The following is a 20,832-nucleotide window of genomic DNA, read 5'->3' on the forward strand; positions in this document are numbered from 1 at the left end:
CTAAATTTAACCACAGTGCCACAGCCCAGGGCTGTTACCTGAATGTGAAGTCTCCCCCCATCCTCTGATGGGTGCATTGTGAAGTCTCCCCCCATCCTCTGATGGGTGCATGGTGAAGTCTCCCACCATCCTCTGATGGGTGCATGGTGAAGTCTCCCCCCATCCTCTGATGGATGCATTGTGAAGCCTCCCCCATCCTCTGATGGGTGCATGGTGAAGTCTCCCCCCCATCCTCTGATGGGTGCATTTGAAGTCTCCCACCATCCTCTGATGGGTGCATGGTGAAGTCTCCCACCATCCTCTGATGGGTGCATTGTGAAGTCTCCCACCATCCTCTGATGGGTGCATGGTGAAGTCTCCCACCATCCTCTAATGGGATTCCAACAAAAGTCTCCCTCTCATCCGCTGATGGGTGCATTGTGAAGTCTCCCCCCCATCCTCTGATGGGTGCATAGTGAAGTCTCCCTCCTGTCCCCGGATGGGTGCATTGTGAAGTCCCCATCCTCTGATGGGTGCATTGTGAAGTCTCCCCTCATCCTCTGATGGGTGCATTGTGAAGTCTACCCCCATCCTCTGATGGGTGCATTGTGAAGTCTACCCCCATCCTCTGATGGGTGCATTGTGAAGTCTCCCCTCATCCTCTGATGGGTGCATTGTGACGTCTCCCCTCATCCTGTGATGGGTGCATTGTGAAGTGTACCCCCATCTTCTGATGGGTGCATTGTGAAGTCTCCACCCATCCTCTGATGGGTGCATGGTGAAGTCTCCCCCCCTTCCCCTGATGGATGCATTGTGAAGTCTTCCCCCATCCTCTGATGGGTGCACGGTGAAGTCTCCCCCCATCCTCTGATGGGTGCATGGTGAACTCTCCCTCCCGTCCCCGGATGGGTGCATTGTGAAGTCTCCCCCCATCCTCTGATGGGTGCATGGTGAAGTCTCCCCCCCTTCTCCTGATGGGTACATGGTGAAGTCTCCTCCCATCCTCTGATGGGTGCATTGTGAAGTCTCCCCCCATCTTCTGATGGGTTCATGGTGAAGTCTCCCCCCATCCTCTGGGTGCATGATGAACTCTCCCTCCTGTCCCCAGATGGGTGCACTGTGAAGTCTCCCCCCATCCTCTGATGGGTGCATGGTGAAGTCTCCCCCCATCACCTGATGGGTGCATGGTGAAGTCTACCCCTATCCTCTGATGGGTGCATGGTGAAGTCTCCCTCCCGTCCCCTGATGGGTGCATGGTGAAGTCTACCCCCATCCTCTGATGGGTGCATGGTGAAGTCTCCCACCATCCTCTAATGGATGCATTGTGAAGTCTCCCCCCATCCTCTGATGGGTGCATGGTGAAGTCTCCCTCCATCCTCTGATGGGTGCATGGTGAAGTCTCCCTCCCATCCCCGGATGGGTGCATTGTGAAGTCTCCCCCCATCCTCTGATGGGTGCATGGTGAAGTCTCCCTCCTGTCCCCCGATGGGTACATTGTGAAGTCTCCCCCCCCTCTGATGGGTGCATTGTGAAGTCTCCCCCCCCCACATGGGTGCTTTGTGAAGTATCCCCCCCCTCTGATGGGTGCATTGTGAAGTCTCCCCCCATCCTCTGATGGGTGCATTGTGAAGTCTCCCCCCATCCTCTGATGGGTGCATTGTGAAGTCTCCCCCCATCCTCTGATGGGTGCATTGTGAAGTCTCCCCGCCCCACGATGGGTGCATTGTGAAGTATCCCCCCCCCCCCATGGGTGCATTGTGAAGTCTCCCCCCCATCCTCTGATGGGTGCATGGTGAAGTCTCCCTCCTGTCCCCTGATGGGTGCATTGTGAAGTCTCTCCCCCTTCCCCCATGGGTACATTGTGAAGTCTCCCCACCCCACGATGGGTGCATTGTGAAGTCTCCCCGCCCCACGATGGGTGCATTGTGAAGTCTCCCCGCCCCACGATGGGTGCATTGTGAAGTCTCCCCGCCCCACGATGGGTGCATTGTGAAGTCTCCCTCCCGTCCCCTGGTGGATGCATTGTGAAGTCTCCCTCCCGTCCCCTGGTGGATGCATTGTGAAGTCTCCCCCCATCCTCTGATGGGTGCATGGTGAAGTCTCCCTCCTGTCCCCTGATGGGTGCATTGTGAAGTCTCTCCCCCTTCCCCCCATGGGTACATTGTGAAGTCTCCCCGCCCCACGATGGGTGCATTGTGAAGTCTCCCCGCCCCACGATGGGTGCATTGTGAAGTCTCCCCGCCCCACGATGGGTGCATTGTGAAGTCTCCCTCCCGTCCCCTGGTGGATGCATTGTGAAGTCTCCCTCCCGTCCCCTGGTGGGTGTATTGTGAAGTCTCCCTCCCGTCCCCTGGTGGGTACATTGTGAAGTCTCCCCCTTTGTCCCCTGGTGGGTCCATTGTGTCTTTGTCACCTGCAGTGAGAATGGGACCTTGTTGGGCGTGTGTGTTAGCAGATGCTAATGTGACTCAGGTACCCGCCTGCCCGCCTTGTTCCACGTCTCTGAGGCTCACAGCAGAGAGTGTCCCCTTGGACAGTGTGCGCCCCAGTGCCTTGTGTGAGGGCCACATGGAAGCCATCCTCACGTGGGCACAGTACGTCCAGCTTGTGCCCTGGTTCGATGCTCTGCCTATAATGGCAGAAAACAAAATTTTCTCTTCTGTGACATTTATCACCCTCCTTTGGCATCTTTCCCTGTTTGCTTCCTTAATGGATGAAATACGTGAAATTATTTTACAGATTTCAAATTATCAAACACACATGGAAAAATGCTGAGTTATATACGCACACAGAGTTGACCCGTGAACAGCATGGATTTGAACCATGCGACCCACTTCTGTGTGGGTTTTCTTCCTTCTCTGCCACCCCTGAGATGGCGAGATCAGCTGCTTCCCCCCACCCTTCCTTTCCTTCCCCTTCTCTCGTCCTTCCCTCCCGCTTCCTCTCTTGTTCCTCCTCCCCACAACAGAGGACAAGGAGGAAGACCTTTGTCACAGTGGCTTCCCCTTGTGAATACGAGATGTGTTTTTTCTTCCTTACGATTTTCTTAACATCTTTTCTCTAGTTTACTTTGCTATTAAGAATACAGTATATAAAACACATACAAAATACGGGTTGACTGTTTATATTATCCATAAGCCTTCTTTTAAGTAGGCTTTTATTTTTTTTTTTGTAGAAATAGAGTCTCGCTTTATCACCCTCAGTACAGTGTTGTGGCCTCACACAGCTCACAGCAACCTCCAACTCCTGGGCTTAGGCGATTCTCCTGCCTCAGCCTCCCTAGTAGCTGGGACTACAGGCGTCCACCACAACGCTGGGCTACTTTTTTGTTGCAGTTTGGCCGGGACCAGGTATGAACCCACCACCCTCGGTATATAGGCCCAGGGCCCTACCCACTGAGCCCCAGGCTCCACCTGACAGTAGGCTTTTAGTAGTTAAGTTTATGGTTAGTCTAAAGTTATACAGCAGAACCTTCACAGCTGACCACCTTCCTACACTGACCTCCTCCTTAAATTGACCTAATTTTCATAGACCAGACAAGCACCACGTGTACATATCTCTGCAGCTGGCCTAGTTCCTTGTCTTGACTACCTCTGTATGTTGACTGGTCGATTACAGTCCCTTGGGTGGTCAACTTATATGGATTTTGACTGCAAATGGGTCAGTTTGCATTATAACAGCCTGAATGCTTTGCTGAGGATTGTCGCTCTGTGTGTGTGGCTTATGTCAGCAGGGAGAGAAAGGACTGGCCTGGTCCTTTTTATCCCTTCACAGATTATCTGGGACACTCCACCATGAGACCTTGTCTACTGACCAGTCACTTCAAGACTCAAAAAACCTGGGCTATGATGTCATTTTCCGTGAGCCCTGGACTGCTGTAAATTATGTTTTATCTGTTGTAATTAAGACTTTGAGACTACTAAGCTGTCTTTGAGGGGAAGGACCTGTCTCTTTCTCCAGAGAAATAATTAATTGTTAGAGTATATGGCTTTTGAAGAATTTACTGTAAGATAAAAGACTGGTATTTTATTCTTGCATTTATTAGTATTTAATCAAACAGAAAGTGCACTTTCGGCCAGGAGATCTTGGCTTCAGCTGCAGGATTAGACTGAATTATTGTTTAAAGAGTAAAAGGTATAGAATTATATGTTCAAGTTATCAAGCCAATGATAGGCTTTGGGTTTAATGTAACTAATTTAGGACATAAAATTTCCTGCCATGTGGACTAACGCCTTGGGTTAATCATTTAGAGTTTCCCCTGCTTGTTCTAGGCTGGGATCTTCCCTTCCAGGAGCACCAGACCTTTATGGAGCTTGATACCGTCAAGGCCCAGCTGGCTCATGGCTGCCGGGGCGTGTCTGGAACACTAGGCTCTTCCATCCAGGACACCAAGTCGTAAACCATCCTGCCCATTTCACCCAAGAATCCTTCACTACAGAAGTATCCTAAAACTTAGTCTTTATTAAAGATAAAGAGACTTAATTCTGTTGGTGCTCCATGCTCAGCTGGCCTTGTCTTACATCAGAGAACAGCAGTCCCCCTACAACGGGACTTAAAACAATTTCAGAAAACAACTGTGAGGTTGTAGTGCCAAAGTCGGTGAGGGGGCAGCCCCCTCACAGGTCATAGGATTTGTTCATGAGTAGAGAAGGCCTGGTTCGCACGGAGCTCGGTGGTCCCACAAGCTCATGCACGTGCCTGTGACTTGAGGCTGCAGTGTTTCCCTGAAATGAGCCATGTAGTGAGATTTCTGTTTTGTGTGTGTGGGGCGGTCAGGTACACGTCCATAGCCCTGCTGCTGAGGCACAAACACTGCTGTGGACAGCACGTGAGTGACAGGGGTGCTTTCCTGGAAAGTACAATCACGGTCACGGATAGTTGAGTGTCGCATTATCTTCACACATCTTCAAACATTCCCTTGGATCTCATTTTTGCCCTTTGAGAACATGGGACCTCTTTTGCTCCAGTGGCCTCTGGTGAGCCAGGCTTGCCCGGTGACCCATGACCTAAGACTGCCGTCAGGTATCCAGGTGTTTGGGCTGACCCTGAGTCAGCCCCCCTGACATGGCCCCAGAGCTGGTTGCAAACTCAGGTGTGGAAGGCCCTGTCCCACACTGTAACAGCATCAGTGTGACCTCCCCAGATCCAATCACTGTCCCATCAGGGTGACCGCCCCAGATCCAATCTCAGTCCCATCAGTGTGACCTCCCCAGATCCAATCACTGTCCCATCAGGGTGACCACCCCAGATCCAATCTCAGTCCCATCAGTGTGACCTCCCCAGATCCAATCACTGTCCCATCAGGGTGACCGCCCCAGATCCAATCTCAGTCCCATCAGTGTGACCTCCCCAGATCCAATCACTGTCCTATCAGGGTGACCGCCCCAGATCCAATCTCAGTCCCATCAGTGTGACCTCCCCAGATCCAATCCCTGTCCCATCAGTGTCATTGCCCCAGATCCAATCTCAGTCCCATCAGTGAGACCTCCCCAGATCCAATCCCTGTCCCATCAGGGTGACCTCCCCAGATCCAATCAGTGTCCCATCAGGGTGACCTCCCCAGATCCAGTCTCTGTCCTATCAGTGTGACCTCCCTAGATCCAATCACCATCCCATCAGTGTGACCTCCCCAGATCCAACCTCCCAGATCCAGTCTCTATCCCATCAGTGTGACCTCCCCAGATCCAGTCTCTGTCCCATCAGTGTGACTTCCCCAGATCCAGTCTCTGTCCCATCAGTGAGACCACTACAGATCCAATCTCGGTCCCATCAGGGTGACCTCCCCAGATCCAGTTTCTGTCCCATCAGTGAGACCTCCACAGATCCAATCTCAGTCCCATCAGGGTGACCTCCACAGATCCAATCTCGGTCCCATCAGTGTGACCTCCCCAGATCCAGTCTCTGTCCCATCAGTGAGACCTCTCCAGATCCAGTCTCGGTCCCATCAGTGTGACCTCCCCAGATCCAGTCTCTGTCCCATCAGTGTGACCTCCCCAGATCCAATCACTGTCCCATCAGGGTGACCTCCCCAGATCCAATCTCAGTCCCATCAGTATAACCTCCCTAGATCCAATCAGTGTGACCTCCCCAGATCCAATCCCTGTCCCATCAGTGTCACCGCCCCAGATCTAATCTCAGTCCCATCAGTGAGACCTCCCCAGATCCAATCCCTGTCCCATCAGGGTGACCTCCCCAGATCCAATCAGTGTCCCATCAGGGTGACCTCCCAGATCCAGTCTCTATCCCATCAGTGTGACCTCCCCAGATCCAGTCTCTGTCCCATCAGTGTGACTTCCTCAGATCTAGTCTCTGTCCCATCAGTGAGACCGCCACGGATCCAATCTCTGTCCCATCAGGGTGACCTCCCCAGATCCAGTCTCTGTCCCATCAGTGAGACCACCACAGATCCAATCTCGGTCCCATCAGTGAGACCGCCACGGATCCAATCTCTGTCCCATCAGTGAGACCTCCACAGATCCAATCTCAGTCCCATCAGTGTGACCTCCCCAGATCCAGTCTCTGTCCCATCAGTGTGACTTCCTCAGATCCAGTCTCTGTCCCATCAGTGAGACCGCCACGGATCCAATCTCTGTCCCATCAGTGTGACCTCCCCAGATCCAATCACTGTCCCATCAGGGTGACCTCCCCAGATCCAATCTCAGTCCCATCAGTATAACCTCCCTAGATCCAATCACTGTCCCATCAGTGTGACCTCCCTAGATCCAATCACTGTCCCATCAGGGTGACCTCCCCAGATCCAATCTCAGTCCCATCAGTATAACCTCCCTAGATCCAATCACTGTCCCGTCAGTGTGACCTCCCTAGATCCAATCACTGTCCCATCAGTGTGACCTCCCCAGATCCAATCTCGGTCCCATCAGTGTGACCTCCCAAGATCCAGTCTGTGTCCCATCAGTGTGACCTCCCCAGATCCAGTCTCTGTCCCATCAGTGTGACCTCCCCAGATCCAATCTCGGTCCCATTAGGGTGACCTCTCCAGATCCAGTCTTGGTCCCACACTGTACAGCGTCAGGGTGACCTCCCCAGATCCAGATGTCGCTTCACTGCTATTTGGGGAAAAAGGGGCCACCACAGGGCAAGAGCAGTGAGGAGATTTCAACCCTTTCTACCGGTGCCGGCTGGCTTCATGCAGGCTGTGTCAAGGGACGCTCTGCACCCAGCAGCCTGTGCTCAGCTCCGGGCTCTAATCCAGATGCCTACAATGTGAAGATGTGTGGCTGCCACGTCCTTGCTAGTGGGCAGAAGGGACTTGGTGACCTCCCGTGAGAAGGAGAAGCTACACCCCTCTAGCCTCATAGAGGACCCCTAGGCAGGTGGGTTCACAGGGGCCTGGCAGGAAGACCTGCCCTAGTCCTACAGGAGCCCAGTTGCCCCTGCAGGCCACCCCATGCGGCCCCGGAGAGAATGTGTTTTCAGGGCATTTCCACCTGCTGTTCTGGGGAGATATGGCAAGAGCTGCTCCAAGGACCCTGTCCCCCACCGGCAGAGAGTCCAGATACAGCAGTGCTGGCTGCTCAGGTGCGTGCCACGGCCAGGGCTCCACCGTGCCGTCCTTTGAGCTGCGTCTGGGATGTGGCGTGGAGGATGAGCACACTGCCTTCCATGAGGGCTCCCTTCCCCGTGGGGTCAGTGTGTCAGGACCCAGGAACTACAGTGGGGCCTTTCAGGGTTGGGAAGGAGATAGCTTGACCAGTGGCCTGGGACCTGAGCAGACACAGAAGGACCTTGTATGCTGGACCGAACACGGCCAAACCCTGTTCCCTGGATGCTCTGTGTACTGTCAGAAGCTGGGATGGGAGAGCTGAAGGAAAGGAGTCATCAAAAGGCTGATGGGGTGTGGGAGGGTGTGGGAGGGCCTGGGGTAGAGGTTGGAAGCCCAGTAAATACTGTATACCAGAGGGGGTGCATGGTCTGATCCACCTTGGAGGGAGTACCTTGCCAGCTTTGTAGAACACGGGGTCGGAGGTGGGGAGATGTGTCCCAGGGCCCAGAATGCTGACCACCCCGTCTGCCAGCCTCCCTGAAAGCTCCAGTTTCATTCCCAGCCCTGGCGTCCCCTGGATGTCGCTGGAGACGGCCCGGCCCTGAGGATTCTGGTGGATGCTTGTTGTGGAACCAGGAAGCATGTTCTGTGTCAAGTGAATCTGTACAAACAGGGCTTGGCCACTGAACCTGGGGACAGGCCTGACGGGAGTCCCTGGCATTTGGGGAATAATGCAACACAAGAATCACACACTCTTAACAGGCACATTCCGTCTGTGCACAGGTGGAAAACTGCATTAACTATTCACGACTTTCCCCATGGCTTGACTGCAAACATGTGCATGATCTTTGCTACTGCAAGGCCCTTCCTGGGCAGGTGATGTCAGGCCCTTCCTGCTGTCTGGAGGAGGCATCTGAGGAGTTTCCACTGGGCTGTGGGAGCAGCTCCCAGCAGGATCTGCTGGCTGTGGCTGCTTTGCCTAATTGGAAAAGTTGATGTTGTCCTCAGATCTTCCCTCGTGTTCGAACATGTTACTTATTCTCTAAGAAGTCACTTTAACTTTAGCCAACTTTACAGGCTATAAAGACTGAGGTTATTTCTGCCATGACATATTTAAGCTGAAGCTTCCCAGGACGTAGCAGCTTTGAGAACTGACATTTCATTTTGAGCGCCAGCCTGCCACCTCTTTACTCCTCATGACAAACTGTCACTGTGCCGTGCGGTAGTTAGTTGGCTCCTGAAGTGCCAGGAAGCCTCCAGGTTGTGAGCCGTGTGCTGTCGCTGGGTGAGACATGTGAACGGTGGGGGCCCTGCAACCCCAACAGTGGGCCTGGCCCAGGACCCTGTGGGGTATGCATCGTCCCCGCCAGACCAAGTGGCCAAGGGCATTTTCTGTCCCTTCTGCAAGATGGTTACTGTTGTCACTGGTGTTAACACAGGGAGTTCTAGTAGGGGCAATTAAAAATGAGAGAAAACAGCATTTTCCTCATTTTTTTCTTCACAGCAAATTATAAAGGAATCATTCTTGATTAGAACTGCAGCGTTCTAAAGCCTGGCCTGAGGGTGTTGTGCAGCGTGGGCCATGTTGAGAAGTTTGGGTGGGTGATGCCCACTCTGCCCCTGGATGAGGGGCTCATCTCACATGATGTAGGGTCCTGCCACCCTAAACCTGTCTCTCTTTCACAGGGTTCCAGGAATGCTAAGGCTTTTCCTGGCGGGGGCGCCTAACACAGCCAAACAAAAATCCTCCTCTTTCTCCTCCTCCTCCCCCTCAGACAAAGACACCGAGGATCTGGTGAGCCCCACCCCAGAGTTCAGGCCAGTAACCTTCCGGGCAAGCTATGGAATTTGCCCACCCACTGTGGCCCCACTTAAAAGGGGGGGTCGCCCTCCTCTTTCAGTAAACCTGCCTGAGCATCTCAGCTGTCATCTTTTCTCGTCTCTGGGCTGTACTGCTTACACCTTTCGCTTCCCTTCCAGTTTGTTCCTCTCATCACAAGGCTAGAGGGCATCATTTGATTTTAAACAGTCAGCCACTGTCCTGTCCGCGTTTCAGAGGTAGGAGGGGAGGTTGCGTGTTTTGTTCTGAGTTGTGGGTGCCATGGGGTTTCTTTCCTGGCAGGACTCTGACCCTGTTCTGGGGTCTGCGGCTATCCACATGTGCTTGTCTGAGGCCAGGGCTCCTGAGGTGAGGCATGTTGCTCTGGTGGGCCTCGTCACCCTCCCACAGACCGGCTGGGTTCCTGCGTCACCCAACACTGTCAGGCATCGTGTGGCTGAAGCCATCTTGATGGCAGGTGTCCGTTGTGAGCTGCACCGAGGATGAGACATGAGTGAGAAGGTGTCCGGCCACCTCCCGTGAGGGGCAGCACAGCCTGAAAGTGCCGGGAAGGCAGAGCTGCCTGCAACCTTCTGCAGTCAGCGGAAGTCGCAGAGCCCTGAGGCCTGAGCTGGGCTCTGCCCACCTGTCCCTGTCTCGTCCATCCCCGCGTGTTTTTGAGGTGCGACACCGTCTGGGGGGGCTGGGGTCCTCACAGCTGTGCTCCCTGGGCTCCCCGATGGCAGGACGGAGGCACGTCCTGCTTCGTTCTTCCTTCTCCCGCAGCACGAGCTGTTCCTGACCTCATGGGGCAGGCTGCAGCTCTGGGCTTGCGTGATTGGAGACCTCCATGATTGGGGGATGATGGCGGGAGAGCACATTCTGCCAAATTGAGGATTCTCTACTTCATTTCAAAATTCTGCTTGGTGGTCTCTGGCTGACACGTGGTTTTGCCCTCTGCATTGCAGGCCTCTTCTCGGAGGTCTGGATGTCACTCACCTTCGTAACCTGTTTCAAACCTCTTAGTTCGTGTGGCTGGCACAGTACCACATTCCTTGTTAATGGCAGTTCTGCTGCTCTAGGTTCTCAAACGTCCTATTCTAGGGAATTGCCAAAAAATTAGCAAAGCAGACAGTGCCTGAGAACAGTGCTGTTCCCCTCTTTCTTTAAAAGTGACTGAGCAGGGAGAAGTGGCAAACAGCTCTGGGAGTCAGCTTTGAGGCTGCTCACCCCAAGCCTCCTGTTAAACAAGTCGTGATTTTACATTTTATCTGCATTTTGATACAAAAATGTCTCTCCCACGTGATTAATTAGCCAGAAGGTGCATGGTGTTAGTCCATGGTGCTTCTCTGCTGTGCCCCAAGCGCTGACACTGTCACCTGCATGTCATGGGACATCTTTGTGTGGCTTTGTGTCCAGTCCACAGTGGGCTTTTAAGTAGGAAAGCCTTTTATGAAACCTGAAGAGACAAGTACCAGTTACTAATTATGGATCCTTCTTTATAGTGTTCTGGTATCGTGGGTCAGTTTTCTGTTAGAATCAGAGATTGTTTCGCTAACTGGTTGGAATGGAGGTGGGAGTGTAGTTATCATCTGGAAACATTTCTCAAAAGTGCTTGAAGTTCCAGGAAATTTTTGAACAATTTGTTAAAACTGCACACAGGAAGGTTTTCTGCCGTTTTCTCTATATGTGATCTTTTTCTTTTCTACACACACACACACAGAGCTTGCTAATTCCTGCTTGGTTGTACAGATTAAAACAGCTTGAGCTTCTGAACAGAAAAGCATTTATCTTCCTGCATTACTCATACTGAGTTTGATACATGCACCTACGTGAAAAGTTCAGAAAGGAAAACCGGTGTTGTTATAAATCGAGTTGTCAAATATAGACAGTGCCAGTTGATATCTAGAAGTGGTTGACTTAAAGACCAGAGAACAGGTGTCCCGCGAGGGCCCTCTGCATCTTGGCGCTGCCGTTATCAGCGTCTTCACATCAGTGTTAGAAGGTGCTGCCCTGTGTGTTATTTAGATGTCCGAGCTGAGCTCTCTAATAAGGCGCACGTACCCGTGGTGCTCCTGGAACCAGCTGCAAGGCGAGTTCTTCCCTTGTGTCCCAAGCTCCTCAGGGCTCCTGTCATTAGAATATTCTTTACAACATCATCTTCCATAAGAAAGGTTCCCTGCCGTGCAGCCATTTCTAGTTCCAGGGTCCCCTGTCCTGGGAGTCTGTGTGTGGCCAGGACATTAGCAGAACCCAGCATTTATGGGAGGTGCCTTCAGATATAAGCAGTCTTTTCATTTGAAAGCTGCCTTATGTAATTCTGATGCGGAATTTCTCCTGTGTTTGTATAGGCATGTAGCTGGGTTCACAGACACTTGGGAGAATCCGTTCCCTTTCCCCAAGTGGCTGGTGTCAGGGCTGTGGCAGGCGGCAGGAGGCATTTCTGTGGTCTTTGACAATAACCTCTGGGTTCATCCCGGGTTTGACACACCAGGTAGCAATGCCAGTTTTGTGAGGTGAAACCACTCGGATCTGAGTGGGCCCTTTCTGCTTGTTGGAGCATGATCAGCGGGATCACACCTTGTGTGTCTTTTGCTGAATGTGACCTGGCAGAATCCACTGGGGAGACCCCGACCTCGGGGGGTTGGGGGGCAGGGTCACTGGACGTTCATACTCGGCAGGTCTCAAGCCCACCATTTCCTTTTCCCCCATCTGGGGCCAGGGTTATTATTAGGTGATAGATACAAGGCATTTTTACTCTTCTAGGGTTTGGATGTGTTTTTTTTTTTTTTAATTAAAATATTCCCCTATGCCTGGTCTTGAGGTGCACAGAGCTTGAGTCCTCAAGACCTAGGGGCTTCCCTGATGTTTTTTTTTAATTCCCTGTTTTTTTCATTTCATAATGGGTTTCTGGGGGTTCCCGAGGTGGTTGGGCCAGTCCTCCATGAGCTGGCCGAGCTCCTGTGTCCCACGCAAAAACACCCCAAAGCCAACGCAGCAGGGCCCCTGGGGATCTTGTTTGTAGACTGCGTAGGAGGAGGCAGGTGGTTCTCCCTCTCAGCCTGTTCACGAGCATTTTCTTTGCACTGGTCCTGACAGTGGAAATGGTTAAAAGTGAAAGGTGCAGAGCTGCAGAGATGGTTCTGGAAGGACGGTTTTTAGACATGTGCGGCGGGCCTGGAAAACTACCAGGAGAGGAAAAAGAAGACACTTTCTGTCTCTGGGCCTCTGCCTTTTAATATGGCTGGAACTGGCCTCTGGCGCCAACTGCTTAATTCAGAACATTGTTATTTAAACGCCATTTATGTTAAAAGGGAGATGAAACGAAATTCACTTCATTTTTTCAGAGGTCTCCAAATAGCCATGAAAATCAATTTTTTTTCTGCCACCAATTAATGTCAGCCTCACTTGTGGCTTTAGGTGAATGCTGTGATGAATCTGGGAGCCGGCCCACTGGGCTCCGCGGTGCTGGCAGACGGAGGGTGGGAAGGGGAAGACTGAACCCCTTCCATCCCTCGCGGGGGGCCGTGTAATCCGAATGGGCTGTTCAGCGGGTGTTTTGTGAGCTCCCGCAGGATTTCTGCTACCTTCAGGGGTCCCCCAGTTCCCGTGTCTGTGAGGCCAGAGGGTGAGGAGAAATGTTTGCAGGTGTCAGAGTTGGGGGGCAGCTGACTGTCGCAGAGGATGGTGGGAGAAGGGTTGGCAGGATTTTGATGCTTAGAATAAGATTTTTGGAGAGGAGGGCAGGGTATTCCAGGTGATGGGGTTGAAGGCAAAGGGCATTTGGTTAAAGTGTTGAGGGTGGCGGGCGGGGAGAACAAGTCTGTCACATATAGCCCCTGTAGTCCTGTGCTGACCTTGTGATGTGATACTGTTCATCCAACAGATAAAAACAGTGGTGACACAGAGTTTAAGTGACTTTCTCAAAGAAATGGATGGTGGGTGGGGGCCCTGATGTCCTCCTGTCCTCCCTGGCCCTGCCCTGTGTGGTGGGGTAGAGGGCAGGTGGATGCTTCCACAGAGCCCTCTCGGCCCTTTCAGGAAGCTCAGTTCTTATGCACAGGAGTGGGAGCTCTGGTAGGTGGGGGGTGAGGAGGGTGGTGTGGCCAGAGGCTGGGGTTTCCCAGCAAATCCCATATCTATACCCTGGGGTGCTGGAATAGAATCTGTCAAATCCCTGTCAATGTGCACAGAAAAGGTGAAACTGGAGAGGAGCCCTCAGGGGTCTGAGTGTTCAGGATTGAATCTGGGTGGTGAAGCCTCCACAGAACACTGGTGTGGTCTGGGGACCGTTGCCTGACCGATTTAAGGGACATGAGTGTGCCTGTCCCTGTTGGCTGTCGGAAATGGAGATGAGAGAACCAGGGCATGCTCGTGAGGAGCATGTGGGGCGCACAAGGAAAAGATCTGCTGGGCTGCACAGGACAGGAGACACCACACAGTGGGGAGGGGCATCCCAGTGGGGGCACAAAGATGCAGGGAATGTCTGAGGATCAGGCTGCAGCAGACTGGGGCAGAGTGGGAGGGTACAAGCCAGTGGAGCTCCCAGGGGCCGGCAGGACAGAGAGTTGGTACCCAGGACATGGAGGGCCACACTGTCCCTGCCACAGCTGACAAGCCTTATGTGAGCAAATGAGGGCAGCTGTGTCCCAGGGAGACTGTTCACAGAGACAGGTGCTGGGCCAGGTGGGGCCTGGGTGTGCCGGTTTGTGGGCCTCTGGTACGTTATTCCATGTGAGCTCTGAGGGCTGCAGGTGCAGTAAGACTAGAAGGAGCCCAGTGCAGTGGGGCCACAGAAGGCCCTTGCGTGCCTTGGGGAGAGTCCACAAGGGCATGTGGGTGAAGTTGTGGTGTGGGTGGATCACATGGGCATCAGCTGAAATAGCCAGACCCAGTGCTTAGCACAACTGGGGCGTGAGAGCGCCCAGGCAGACGAGGATTCCCTTGGTCGGCACGGCACCCATGCTCTGTGAAGGCTTTGCACGTGTGTAGGAGAGCACTGTTGCCAGTGAGAGTTTTGGACAAGTTCACTTCAGGTTCTTCTAGGAGGAAGAAACAGAGACAGTGAGTAGGCTGTCAGGTAGGGAAGCTTTCGGCTTGTTTATCGTTGGTGTTGGGATCAAATGTGAAGATCTGGGAAACGTCAGTAGGTAGGGTGATCAGGAGTGACCAGGGGGCAGTAAAGCCTCTTTTTGTTTCTAAGAACTGGAGAAGGAGGTTGAGGGCTCTGTCTGGTACAGATGGTCACCCCCATCACCATCCCTTTTCCTCCCTGAATACTAGTTTGTCTGAGAGAACCAGACCGACACCATCTTAAGTGCTCAGCCATTTTTGGCTTCTGTCGGCAATTTTGTTCAAAATGATGAGTCACCGTGAATCGCCGGTTTTCCACCTTGAGTCATCGGCGTCCAATCAGAAACTGCCTTCTGGAGTGGGCCACATAGCAGGACCAGTGGCAGCCAATCCAGAATCGGTCCCTTTGTTTAATTTGCATACGCCTACCTTAATGTGCTATCCTATAAAAACACCCCTGTTCCAGAGCTCGGGGCTCCTGGCTCGGATCGGTTGTAACAGAGACCCCGGGAGTCCAAGTTCAAACTTGCAATAAACGGCCCTTTTGCTTTTGCATTGGACTCGGCTCCCTGGTGGTCTTTGTGGGTGATTTCAGGATCTGGGCACAGCAGTCTAAACCTCACTACTGGTATCTCATTGCTCTTAACACCTGTGTTATTTTGGTCCTGCCCTTGCTCTGTTGACCAAAATTAGTGTTCATCAAAATCATTGACGTGGAGAACACATCTGGAGGGTAGTCGTGTATTTCTTCAAATGTATGTCAAATATGCCTCCACAGCACTGTCTCCTCCCCACTCTGCACCACCCCTCCCGCTGCCTGATAACACAGGGGCCCTTGCGTAAGTGCTGAGTTGAAGCTCACTGTATTTCTGTAATTCATTTCACAGGTGTTTTATTTTTAAACGTATTTTATACAAAATAGGTTGTCTTTTTTCATTGTCTGGTAGCTCTTTTATTGTTAAAGCCAGATTAACTTAGTTTTAAGTATTTAAAAGTTTTTACCAATGGAGCTTCCTTCAGCTGTGTGTTGGTTAAAGACGGATTAGAACATGGTGGCTCATACCTGTAATCCCAGCACTTTGGGAGGCCGGGGCAGGGGTGGGGGGATCATGCGAACTCAGGAGTTCCAGACCAGCCTGATCAAGAGTGATACCCCGTCTTTAGAAAATAGCCAGGCATTGTGGCAGGTGCCTGTAGTCCCAGCTTGGGAGGCTGAGGCAAGAGGGTCTCTTGAGCCGAGGAGTTTGAGGTTTCTGTGAGCCGTGACTCCATTTCACACAACCCAGGGAGATGGAGTGAGAGACTGTTTTTGTTTTTTCTTTTTCGAGAGATAATCTGGATGTATTAGGTTAAGGGAATAGAGTGTAGTATTGGTTGTTTGCTCTCTGGGTAATTGTGGTAATTTTCTTTCTTCAAGGTAACTATTTTATAAAAATGACACATTATATAATTTCTAAGAATGAGGGAAAAGCTTTGTAATATACTTTGTTTTAACTGACGCTTCTCTTGGGCTGTATGCATGACCTAACTCTTCCATGCCTACTTTTTTAATTTGACTTAAATGTTGTTTCAGGTGCTTGGCAGGATGGACAAGCCTTGTGAAGTGAAATACACAATGTTGGACAGCCCTTTGGGGAAAATCAAGATATCGGGTTGTGAACAAGGTCTGCATGGGATAAGGCTTCCTGGTGAGAAGGTGCCCAGAGCTGGGTAAGTGCGGGCTTGCAGTGGTGTGCGCCGGAGCAGCACAAGCAGACGTGGTAACCGCCTGCTTTCCAATGACCACAGGTGACACGTAGTCCTCCGCCACCAGCCAGAAGCACTAGCCTCTCTTTCAAACAGTGCGCTATGATGATCCTCTCATTTCCAGCACCTGTGCTTGTTGCCCCAGAATCTTCCACCTCTGATTAACCACAGGCACATAACCTTTCATTGGTAGCTCTGAGATATCTGATAAATGTATACATTTACAGAGAAGCTGATTACTTACAAGTGTGGAACATTCTGAGTCTTCGACATGTGTCTTTGGAAATGTGGAGAGAGGAAGAAGACTAATCTTGCCTTTTTAAAATCAAGACCAGCCCTCCCTGTTGATGAGGGTCACGCAGCTGAGTTTCATACTGGGCCTGCTGAAGGTTCTGGAGTCGCTGAATCGGGAGTGCACATGCCTTCCTGGACACCTGTCACTGCTGGTGCCTGTGGGCTGCAGAAGCCCTGCCCGGAGGAAGGGCAGAGAAAGTCCTTTTAGCGAGACGTTAGGACACTGTCATTCTAAAGCATGCGTCTTTCCCTTTCTCGCTGTATTTCTCTAACCGTAAAAGCACATAAAACTTAAAGCACTCAATGTTTTGTTTTGAAGTGTATTTAATTTCCTCCATTCATTGATGGTGAATAGCTGTATTAAAATGGTAGTTCTTATTTTTGTTAGAAGGGGAAAAAAAAACCCACCTACTCCTATGCTCAGTGTTTATCTTAACTGGCTAATAAACACAATGCCAAGAACATTAGATAAAGAAGAAAATACATAACAAACATAAAAATTGATTTTAATGGACCCCTGTCAGAGACAGCCATAATGAGGACAAGCATGGTAATAAGATCAGTATTCGCCTCCATTGTCAAGATTTTTCCTGTAGAGCAGCGTGTTACAATCAATATCGTCTTTAAGACCAAAAAAATAAGCAAACCTTTGAACTATGTGAATACTCTTCTCAATTTCTATGAGAACCATCTGGCTCTAGTGTTCAGAAATCACAGGCACCAAATAATTTGTAGGGGAAAATGTCATTTTGTCTTTTAGCCTGTTCAGTTGCACAATAAATCATAGAAATATGTGTTGGTTTTTGTTTTTTTTTTCCTTTCAGAAAAAAGAGTAAAGGTACTCCTTGAAGTGAATTTAGGGAAAAGAAAGTCAAAACAAAAATATGCCCTCTCTCAGTATCATAAGATACGTTTAGTTAAATGCCCATTATGGTTAAATGACTAGAATAGTGATGAAGAGGTTTAATTTTGAGCTTCCACTTTAGGAACTTTCTGCCTCAAATTAGGTTTAGATGTAAGAACAGCCTTCAGATGCCCTAGACAGGGCAGCTGACGTCTCAGGAAGACACAGCTGCAGACAGTGGAGGCCCATCTGGTGGCGCAGAGGCCCTTATGAACTTGGGCTCCCTGAGGTTTCCTCTCAGGGTCCCCAGGCTGAGGTCCTTGCTCAGGCTGGTTGTGGGGCCCCAGCTGCAGGTGAGGATGAAGGAAGGACAGCATGCCACCGCCCCTTCCAGAAGTAGTCTGGTATTTCCCCTTGTATCTCCTTGCCTGGGGAGCAGTCACGTGGCCATGCTTAGCTGCAGGGATGGTGGGTTGTCAGGTCAAGACTGCGAAACAGATTTTGGTCGGGGGGGTCACCAGAAGTGTGTTTGTGTAGATGATGTTGGCAGGGGCATTTAAAAGTTTGAGAATAATGCAAAAACTGTATGAATACTCAAAATTTTTTAAAATTTTATTTTTTAAAAAGATAGGGCAGACAATGAAACTCAGCCTTTAGGTGTACAAGTCAGTGAGTTTTGACAAGTGTACAACCATACACCTGCCACCCAGGGCAAGGTAAGAGCTGCTGGGAGCATCCCTTGGACCCCTGTACGGCGTCTTTGTGGAGGCTTGTCAAGCCTCCTTGTAGACAGGCTTTCCTTTCTCTCGAAAAAATTCCTGGGTGTAGAGTTGCTGAATGGGATGGTACATGGGCAACTTCGTAAGAAATTGCTAAAATGTTTCCCAAAGTCGTATTATTTTACATTTTTTTATTATTAAATCATAGCTGTGTACATTAATGCAATCATGGGGCACCATACACTGGTTTTATACACAGTTTATTTTACATTTCATCAGGAGTGTTTGAGAGTTAAGCGCTCCACCAATTCTTTTGTGGTCAGTTCTAAGCATGTTAGCCGTCCCGTCGGGCGCACTGTGTCCTCCCACCACGGTTTTAGTTGTGCTTTCCTGAGGCCTTGTTGACTAAACTGTGGTCCTTGTGAGGTGTCTGCTCTGGTCTTGGTCATTTTAAATTGAGCGTTTTTTTTCCCTTGGTTCTCAATTTGTGGTTCCAGGTACAAGTTCTTCGTCAGACGTGTACTGATTGTTTCCTCCGTCCTCCAACTTGTGCTCTTGTTTTTCTCATGGTGTCTTTTGGAAGTTTTTCATTTTGAGGAAGTCCAATTTATCATTTTTTTCTTCTATGTGGCAATTTTTGTCTTTGAGAAATATTTATCTACTATCAGTTCACAAATGTTTTCATATTTCTTTTAATAGGTTTATAATTTTGGTTCTTTATGTTTAGATATGTGATTTTATTTGGTATTAACTTACTGTGAAGTAGAATTTTTCCATGCCATTATTTGGTGGATTTAGCATTTATCAATTTTTTTTAAACCCCCCCAACTTCCCTTTCTTCGTTGAATCACTTTCGCACCTTGTCAGAGTCCACACAGGAGCTGCCTGAGTATTTCTGGATGTCGTTTTTCCCCTGATCTGAGTTCTATGCTGGTCTCACATGGACTAGTCGCTTTGTGGTAAGTCGTGAAACCAGGTAATAAGAGTCTCTGAGTCCTCCAACTTTGATATTTTGAAATATCATTTTGGCTTCTAGGTCTCCGCTGTGCATATTTTAGAAGCCATTCTTTCTGGAGTTTTGGTTGGGAGTCCCCGGATGTGTTTCAGTTCTGGGAGGTGGAACCTTTGCCTTTAGGGCACTTCTGTGACTCGCCTCTGCACGTGGGTAGCTTCCTTCATTTTCCTGGGGAGGGTTTCATCGTTTCCAGCATAGCAACCTGGCATCACTCCTGCAAAGTAATTTCTAAGTCCTTAGTTCCTTGGTGGCATTCTAAATTCATTTAAAACTTTTTAAAAGACTGCTGCTGGTATGTAACAGCTGATTTTTGTGTGCTGATCTTATATTCTGTGAGCCTGGTGAAATTCACGTATTCCGTGTCTGAATAAAGACCACGTTCTGCTTCCTTTTTGACTTTTATGCTTTTTTTCCTTTCCACCATGAGAACCTTCCCTGTGACGTTCAGTGACAAGGCTGGCAGCGGACCCTTTATCTTGTTCCTGGTAATGGAGAAGCTTCCAGTCTCTCACCAGCCAGGGTGCCGCTGCTCATCAGGTTTACAGATATTATTCCTCAGATTGACAATGCTTCCCCAGTAAGTGGGATTTTGACAAATGGTTTTTCTGTGTGTGTTGACGTAGTCATGGAATTGTTCTCCTTTATTCTTTAAATATGGTCGAATGGTTTAAAATTCTAGAAACGTATTCACTCTTAAAATGCTGGGCTATGTCACTTAATTCTTGATATGTTTACATATTGCTACTTTAAGTGGATGGTTTCAGGATTGGTGTGTCTTAAGTTCATGAGTAATATTGGTTTGTAATTTCTCTTGTTTTGGTAATGCTTTTGTGAGGTTTTGGAGTCCTGGTTATTCTGACGTGTGAAATCTGTTTGGAAGGTTTCCCTTTCTATTTTCTGAGAGAGTCGCATGTGGGATTGGTATTGCTTTTTCCTCAACTGTTAAATAAATTCCCTGTTGATGCCACTTGGGTCTGGTGCCCTGTGCAGAAAGCCTTTTGAGTAGAATTCCTAGGTTAGTGCAGTCAGGTGCTGCCCTCAACTACTGCAAGGTCATGGCCCCAGCTTCTGCAGACCTCTTGTGACACCCCACCCAGGCTTCTGGCCCTGGCTACTGACTCAGTGGCCGAAGAGATTTTGCACAGAGCTTCCTCTCAGCCCAGGCCCCTGCTCTCATGTCACTTTCTTTAGCAGGTAAACTAAGGGTAGACCCTGGACCCTGGTGCTTCCTGCGTGATGTTCCAGTTGCTCTCCCAGACAAGTATGATCCCTGCTCTGCTCCCCATGTTAGATATTTCCCCTGTGTATTAATTATCCCTGTTCCCCCCAGTTTATCTGTGACATTCAGGAATATGACAGTGGGTACCCTGCTCTCGTTCCCTAAGGCGACCACTGATTGCTGTTTTGTTTGGGTCACACCACTCGCTTACTTTTCCTTCCCTGAAAATAATTTGAGTAAAGAACTTTAGTTTGGAAAGTGGTATATAATAGTCTTAATTTTGTAACTTCCTATGCCCAGTTTCCATTAACTGCTGTCACATATGAGAGCACTCGGCTCTGCTAAGAGCTGCACTCTCCCCAGGTCATTTTGGGGAAGCTGTGGCACTTTGGCCCCGTCAGAATTCCTGGCAATGTCTGAGATCTACAGAGAACAGCCGTGACATATGTGTTTATTTTTCTACTGTTATTTTAGGGCTTGTTTAGCTTTCCAAAATGTTGACTGCAGTATTTGATTACTTGAAAAAATGACCCGAGTGGCCTGGGTCACATTACATAGCAGCTCGGGACTCCTAGATCTCAGATGCTGGGAGCTGCCTGGGCTTCATCTCTCACCTATCA

The 20,832-nt window shown here is 50.1% G+C and overlaps 1 protein-coding gene across 1 annotated transcript in view; it reads left to right on the forward strand.

Moving 5' to 3' along the window:
• The window catches only part of MGMT (O-6-methylguanine-DNA methyltransferase), a 265,223-nt gene that overhangs the window by 63,927 nt on the left and 180,464 nt on the right, over positions 1-20,832 (forward strand). The window contains exon 5 of the mRNA XM_053583529.1: positions 15,949-16,085. Coding sequence (XP_053439504.1) covers positions 15,949-16,085 — 137 coding nt within the window. The remainder of the gene's footprint in view (positions 1-15,948; positions 16,086-20,832) is intronic.

This window comes from Nycticebus coucang, chromosome 3, assembly GCF_027406575.1.
Source record: "Nycticebus coucang isolate mNycCou1 chromosome 3, mNycCou1.pri, whole genome shotgun sequence".
In the NCBI taxonomy this organism is placed as follows: Eukaryota; Metazoa; Chordata; class Mammalia; order Primates; family Lorisidae; genus Nycticebus; species Nycticebus coucang.